At 43.5% G+C, this 7696-nt stretch overlaps 1 protein-coding gene across 2 annotated transcripts in view; it reads left to right on the top strand.

Annotated features, from left to right (window-relative positions):
- Positions 1-7696, top strand: part of MMP24 (matrix metallopeptidase 24) — a 45649-nt gene that overhangs the window by 3640 nt on the left and 34313 nt on the right. The window contains exons 1-3 of one of the 2 annotated variants that reach the window (XM_085241816.1): positions 2122-2236; positions 3437-3559; positions 4077-4381. In XM_085241816.1, coding sequence (XP_085097942.1) covers positions 3525-3559; positions 4077-4381 — 340 coding nt within the window. In that variant the 5' untranslated portion in view covers positions 2122-2236; positions 3437-3524. Of the gene's footprint in view, positions 1-2119; positions 2237-3436; positions 3560-4076; positions 4382-7696 lie in introns of those variants that run through there. The other variant, XM_085241815.1, reaches the window with a different exon arrangement.

Below are 7696 nucleotides of genomic sequence, written 5' to 3'. Positions count from 1 at the left end.
TAGGGAAGGTGGTGCTCAGCACCAGAGGGACAAGGGGGGATGTCTTGAGAGAACAGGTTGAGGATGTATGATTTCCTGTGAAAAGAGTGTGGGAGAATACTTAGAACAGCCTCCTCCTACTCTGCATTCAACAGCACCTCAGCAAACTTTGTCTGCCTGCAGTAAGTGGGTTGAATAGTAATTTGATTTAACAGCTAAGCAAGCATATAATCCTGGGAGTGTGCGGGGAGAGAAGCACCTAACAGAAGTGCTCACCATTACATTGCTCATAATCACATAGACCTGAGGAGAACCAGGAAATAGTTGTGTTGGACATGTCTTGTATGTGTTCTGCATCATCTTGAGCCTGTTGTGTAGGTCCCTCACCTTGAGCTGCAAGACACAGCCGTCTTATTTTATTATTTACCTCAGGGAGTTTAAAGGTACCACTGCCATCTGCTCAACGGTAGCAGACCGAGAGTGACAGCTTCCTCTATACAGGAGAAGCTAGTGGAGGACTTGGAGCCTGAACTGGGGAAAGCAGCCGTGTCTGGCCAAGAGCTGGCTGTCCCTTCTGTAGGAAGTTACCAATGGTTCTGTATGCCAGGCAGCTGGAGGAATGCAGTAGGCTGTACTTAAACAGTGCGATGTGGAACATCTGGTGGCCAAATGCTCTTGATGTCCTATTTAAAATAGAATTGCCCAGCTGCAGCCAGGTGGTGTGGTGTAACCTGGCCTGCAGCTCAGCATCAGACGGCTGCTAGATTGCTGTGCCCATGCAGGATCAGGGAGAGAATTAGAAGGGTAAAGTGCAAGAACTGGTGTGCTGAGATGTTGTGCCAGGTAAAGCAAAAGCTGCACACTACTTTCCTTTGCTGGGAAAGCAGAGTTTCTTGGGAAGACAAACCCTCCTTCTCTCCCCTTGGCTTTTATCACTGAATATAAAGCCATCTGGCATGGAATATCCCTTTGGTCTGTTTTGGTCAGCTGTCCAGGTTCTCTATGCCTCACCTCCTCAGTGACGGGACAGTGCGAGAAGATGACATGCCCTTGACTCTGTCCACGGAATTCTGCAGCAATTAAAGGGCTGGTGTGTTAAGAAAAATAACTAACCCAGGCAGAATCAGGACGCAGGTAATCAGGCATTTTGTATTAGATGTATTTTGAGCAACGTGGAGCTGAACTCTGGAATAAGCTGTGGTACACAGAAGTTCAGTCTGGCCTAAGTACGGTGGAAAGAGGAACAAGGCAGCTGTGCGTGAGGAAACTCTGCTGACAGCTCTGCGAGTGCTGATGCCATAGGAGCTTTGACTCCAGAAGTCCTTAAAGCCCAGAGCAGTGTATTGCAGCTGGCCTCTGTCTTCTGAGTGATACTGGAAGAGATAAAATAGAAGAAAATTTCCAGACAGTGTAATCAGGGCCTGCGGAGAGTGACGTTGAGAAGATCAGTTCTTGAGAAGCTCATGAAAGAAAATTCTAATTCACACTGCACTTTGTGTAAAGATATGTTAAAAACTGCTATGTATTAGCAGGAGTTTCCTACATTGTGAGTAACACCCAAAGAGACAAGGGATACCGGGAGGAGCTGCGGGAGTTGGGTGGCTGAGACCCCCAGGCTTCGGGGTCCTGTTCTGCTGGTTACAACAGCTGCAGTCAGTAGGTGGGAGGGGCGCATTGGAACCTGTTTGGTTTTGTCCTGTGAGTTCTGCCTTGGGGCCGCTTTTGGTGGTGGTGTTTTGGTTTTCTTTTGCTTTGACCAGGACAGGAGTACTTCAGCAGAGGTAGGGTAGGTGTGGTAGGTGGTAAAAGAACTTGATCCCAGCTTATACACACAGGCAGCCTGGGACACAGGGTCCCTTGTGGTCTCACTGTTCAGTTGTTGTCAAGAATGAGGGCTACCTGTCCCTGGTATCTCTTTCCAAAAGGAAAAATGAAGCCTTTTTGATGTGCTGTTGTGTGTGGAATGTCAGCAGAGATGGAGTTTATAGCTCTGCACAAGGAGGGAATACTGAGGGAATACTGAGCCTTTCTCTGCATGCGTTTGTCGTTCCCAGGAGGTCTTCTGGTCACCATTGAATTCTTCTGAATCTCTTTTCCAAGCTCTTCAGTAGCTTCCTTTTTTGCTCTTTGGCTCCTCTAGGTGGATGAAGAAGCCTCGATGTGGAGTTCCAGATCATCCCCACTTAGGCCATAGCCGGAGGAAAAAGCGGTACGCGCTAACAGGGCAAAAATGGAGGCAGAAGCATATAACCTACAGGTATAGTCTGCTCACTCACTCTTTATATTTAGGGGGAAAAAAAGTGTTCTGTGTTTGTTGAGGGTGCGCATTGCCTTAGAAATCTAAATGCTGATGAAAAGTAACCCTTGCAACTGCAGCTAAGATTGGGGTCAACAGGACCCCAACAGGTCTCCAACCCTTAAATCGTATGTTCTCTCAAACAAATGGTCTCCTTAGGCAGAAGGAATGTTACTGTCTAAAGGAGTAGTGCTTTCTCCCTCCACTATGTGCAACATTCTACTGTGTGTTTGTTTTTGCAGAGTTCTTAATTTTGCTCGCATAGTGCAACTCTTGCTTCTGTCCAGACTTAGACCTGCTAAGCCAAGATGCTGAAGTAATCAGCAAGTGTAAAATGAATGTGGTGATGGTTGTTTTCCAGAGAAACCTTTGTGTTGGTTGTTTTGGTCCTTTGCTTTTGAATGATGCCGAATGATGTCCACGATGGTTTGTCACTATGAAAAGAAAATGTAAAGCCCTTGCAGATGAGAGTTCCAGAAGTATGGCCTTCTAATTTTTGGGGGAGGAATACTTAGGAATGAGACACTAAGGAGAAGATATGGATGAGCAAAGTTTAGATGGAAAGAAAGAGATTGGTATTGAAGAGGTAGAAGTCTGAATGACACCGTGGGGAATTTGCCTGAGTGTGTATATATATATATATAGCAAGAAAGATGACTGTGTAAAGGGAAGGAGAATTAGGGTCTGTGGAGTTTCAGTAATTTTGCTGAGAGAGGAGGAGGAGGAGAATTCTTCCACTCAACAACGAGGGAGTGCTGAGAGTGGTAGAAGGGATTATTTCTGGGGCCTAGATCAAATCTTTCAACAAAACTTACTCCTTTAACTGAAATATGTGAAGATGTGAGAGGCAGAATATGTGACATTGCAGTCTTGGATGTCTCATTTTACCACTAAATGTATTACAGGATATGATCTCTCAATCATTCTATTAAATTGAACTAATTTCATTAAACAATGGCAGTAGTTGCTTTACCGTAGATGGATGTTTCATATTCTTTGGCCATGAGTCTGCTATATGTCCACCAACAAACAAAACCAGAACTGCAAGAGCAATGCTCTTTAAGCTGAAGTTTAATTATGAAAAATTTATCTGCAGTTAAGCAATGAGGTGTACTCTGAAAGTAATGCCTCCTATTTTGTGCTTTTGTTCCACAACGTCAGAGGTGGAAGATGGCATGGCAGTAGGGGTTGAAGCCCGTTCCATTTTGCTGCTGTATGACAGACAGTAGCAGAGGGGCAGTCTGACGAAATGGCATCTGACATGGGAGCATGTATGGAGCGAAGGTGTGGAACTGAACTCTTCTGTATGGAAAAAATGACACCCAATGACATTCATCGACGCTTGGTGAACATTTAGGGAGGCCAAACAGTGAATGTGAGCACAGTGAGTTGGTGGTGGTACATCTCAGCAGTGGTGACAGTGCCCCGTTCCAGACAGACATGCAGATGTCAGGTGTTTTCATATGATGTATTCTGTTTTAGCGTGGTATTTTCAGGAAAAGTATGGAATAATTTACTTGTTTTTAAACTTAATTCCTCAACTCTATTTGTGAGGATTTGAAAGAGTGTCAGCACACACAAAGTGTTACAAGATGAACCTCAGTACTGGGATTATTCTTACTAATAAATGTGGTCCAGATCAAGGCTGTTAGTTTGTTGGTAACTTTATCTGTAACAGCGACACTTGTCATGGCCAAAGTAGAGTCTGCAATCAGTAAAAATACTGTGGGTGAGTACTGGAGTTACAGTAAGTCTTGAATGGAATCAGCACTTCTAAATGCTCCTTCTCTCTCTTTCACAGTGTGCACAACTATACTCCCAAGGTTGGAGAGCTTGATACGAGGAGAGCCATTCGTCAGGCGTTTGATGTTTGGCAGAGAGTGACACCGCTTACCTTTGAAGAGGTCCCCTACCATGAAATTAAAAATGACAGGAAGGAGGCAGATATTATGATATTTTTTGCCTCTGGTTTCCATGGAGACAGTTCTCCGTTTGATGGAGAAGGTGGATTCCTAGCTCACGCTTACTTTCCTGGACCAGGAATAGGAGGGGACACTCACTTTGATTCAGATGAGCCGTGGACCCTGGGAAATTCCAATCACGATGGTAAGAGTGCAAGTTATTTTTCAGAATAAGAAAAAGTTGAGTGTAAGCACAGTGGCAGGCTTATAACTGGGAGGTGCTTAGCAAAGCCTTCCCTTCCCAAATGGCAGTTCAGGTGTGTTCTAAGGCATGTATTCTGTCTTAAATGTAGGTTTGTGAGTGCATGCCTCTGCGAGCATATGTACGTGCTGAAGGTTGAACAGAAGGATGCATCTTCTTGCTCACTGGGTATCTTAAAATCTGGGCCACTGTTGCAGCAGAAGATTGGGTTTCTTGAGGGATGACATGAACAGGAGGATCATGGAATGTAAACTGTGTCCCTGTGCTTAGCGTGGGTGAATAGCTGGTTATAGAGATGAACAGAAAATGGAGAGAGTGAAGGCATTTGTATTTCAAATAGTTTGAGTCTGTATTTATTTTCCCACAATCTGAGTGCAGTCATTATTCCTTCTGTCAGAGGATGGGGCTGGCTGCCTTGTTAAGGAAGGCAGATGATTAGAAGAACTGTTCTTTTGATATTAAGCAATGAAAAGCTTCTGTGTCTTTGTGGCTTTATCTTGCTGTCAAGTGACAATGTGCACTTTCTGATTTATTTTAAAACCTCTGATTCAGGATTGTGGTGATTTGCAAAACTTCTTAAGTTGGAAAACCAGAATTCTACAGTGATCTTGAATTTCCACCGACTTTAATGTGCTGGAAAGAACATGGATTCAAAAATCACATTTTTGGGACATTTTATAAAGATTAGGAGTTTTTGGCGTGTAAATGACTTGATTTTTAAATAGTATAAATGCATAGGAGCCTTTGTGTGGCCATGATGTCTAGGAACAAATGCACTGGTGATACCTTTTCTTCAACCAGACAGCATTCTTGTTGCAGCTTTCTATTAGAGTGGAATGCAAATGGAAAAAATCCCTGAGTTTTGAATTGATAGCTATCAGATCATTTTTGATAAGAAATAGAGCTGCTAAATTCAATATGGAAATGCAAATTTGAAGGAAAGCAGCAGTTATGAGATAATTATTTTCTCAGGAAAGAGAAGAAATCTTTCCTGGCATGTTTAAATGATCAAATAAAGAGAGGTTATAGCCTGTGGGTTGTGGAGAGCGTGGGAGATGATGGTGTGGTGGAAAAGCACTCTGCTATCTTTGAGATGCTATGAATTTTAATTCCCGTGTTTGTGGCTGATAGGCAGTTCGTAGGTTCCTTTGAGGATCAAGATTGAGCGTCAGAGAGTGAGCAATTGCTTGCAAGAGCTGCTTTTGTGTGCCATCAGTGGATGCACACAATGAATCCCAGGACTCCTCAGGAGCGCTGGGACAGGAGCTCCTTACAGGAAGGTAGAAGGAAAGCTTTTGGCAAGTTGTACTTTTTTTTTTTTAACCCATAAGCTTCCTTATAACAAGCTCAGCAGGGATGGGAGGCCTTTTAAAGACTCAGAGGGGTGGCTTTGGGAAAAACTTCCTCTTTGGTATGATGGTACAACACCATCACTGTCTTGAGATTTTCTTTTTTTTTTTTTTCTGTGTACGTTTTAGGACATCATTGAGAACAATGTGTACAGTGAGTTGAAGGTCTCTTTTTGTATGAAAACTGTGTCTTACATGGTGGCTCTCTAAAACACATGGTGCATTTCTCTGTTGTGCTGCCAGACTGCTGGGTGGTGTCCTCAGAGTGCCTCTGGTTGGTGTTTGAGGGACTGGTGTGCAATCTGCTGCTTGTGGAAACTGATTAAAGTGTTGAGCTTTCCTTTCCAGAGCATAAATGTCACTTCTGCATTTGAGTGCAGCATTATCTGGATGGTGTAATTATTTTAAAACGTCTATAAAAGTGACCAGTAAAGGAAGTGAGAATGGTGTGATCATATTTGTCCTCTGCATCTAAAGGAGTTGCTGATGGTAGAAGGGGAATGTCGTGCATGGAGGATGACGGGGTGAGCCTGTACTCAGCATTGTAAATGTGGGCATTGAATATGACTAATTTGGTTTGCCTGCGTTCTTAGCCTTGATGTGCCAATGTGAAAATGTCCTGTCTTATTGATAGAGGTGGGCCAGGCCTTTGTAGGAGGGTTTTTCTTTCTGTTTCACAATCTCTTGTCAACTCTCACCAGCTCTAAGTTCTCACTTTCTGATGTGTTTTATTTGAAATGTGGTTAGCAGGTCTTAGTTTCTCCTTTGTCAGAGTTTTCTTGACTGTGATCAGTTCACTGCCTTTTTTTGTTGGAAATAAGGAGTTAGCAAGGTCAGTATTGCCTCTTTAATAGGAAATATTTCTTCACACATTACCGTGCTTATTCTTATGATTGGTATTTTGGGGGCAATATAGAACTGAAAAATTCTCTTAGTGAAAAAAACCCACAAAACATTACCAGCAGACCAGTAGCAAAGCATTCTTCCATGTGTTCCTATGCAAAAAGGAACCTGTAAAATGTAAAATTCCTGATAAGAATGTGTTAATTGTAAGGAAAATTTGAATGGTCTGCCCTTGTGCTAATTGTAAAGGTAAACCTCTGGTCAGTGTGTCAGGATACTGAGGCTGGCACCATGGATCTGCAGAACACTTGGCTGATGAGAGCTCTCATTTAGTCCGTGTGGTTTTGTTACAAAATGGTACGACTTGAAGGTTTGCTTTTGTTGGTACATTTGTCTTGCTGTGTTGTAGCACCTGAAGAGCTGCACTAAATCCACGACTAGATGCAACTGTCACCCCACAGAAGAGCTACTTGAGAGTCTTCAGTAGCAGAGCGAGCTATGTGGACGGAAACAAAACATTTCACATGAAGTCTCATCCGGACAGGAGAAATGAAGAATGGTGTGAATGGATGTTTCTGTGTCAACAGCCATCTCTTGTCTATGGAAAATATGACATCACGGATTTGTAGAGGCTGGAGGGGACCTCTGGAGATCCCATTCCACCCCCTCTGCCAGAGCAGGTTCCCCAGAGCAGGTTGTGCAGCAAAGTGCCCGTGTGGGTTCTGAATACCCTCAGAGAAGGGCAGTACACCACCCCTCTGCACAGCCTGTCCTAGTGCTCCCATTCATCAAAGTATCAATCACGTGAAAACACCCCGTGGTAACCAGCTGAACTTCAATAGCAGTTTATCACAGCAGCTTCGTGTACTTGTTATTTTGCATAATCATCATTATACTGACTTTGCCTATTGCAGACATTATGAGTGTTACCATGTCCATTAAAATCAGTGATGTGATCATTATAGGCATGATGCTGGCTGTCCAAGACTGAGGTCATAGGGGTGTGTGCACCAACACGTCTGTATCTTCTGCTGCGAAGAGGTAAATGCAGTCCCCTTCACACTAT

Source organism: Meleagris gallopavo, chromosome 22, assembly GCF_905368555.1.
Source record: "Meleagris gallopavo chromosome 22, MGAL_WU_HG_1.1, whole genome shotgun sequence".
Lineage (NCBI taxonomy): Eukaryota > Metazoa > Chordata > Aves > Galliformes > Phasianidae > Meleagris > Meleagris gallopavo.
This window is presented reverse-complemented; position numbering and strand designations above follow the sequence as displayed.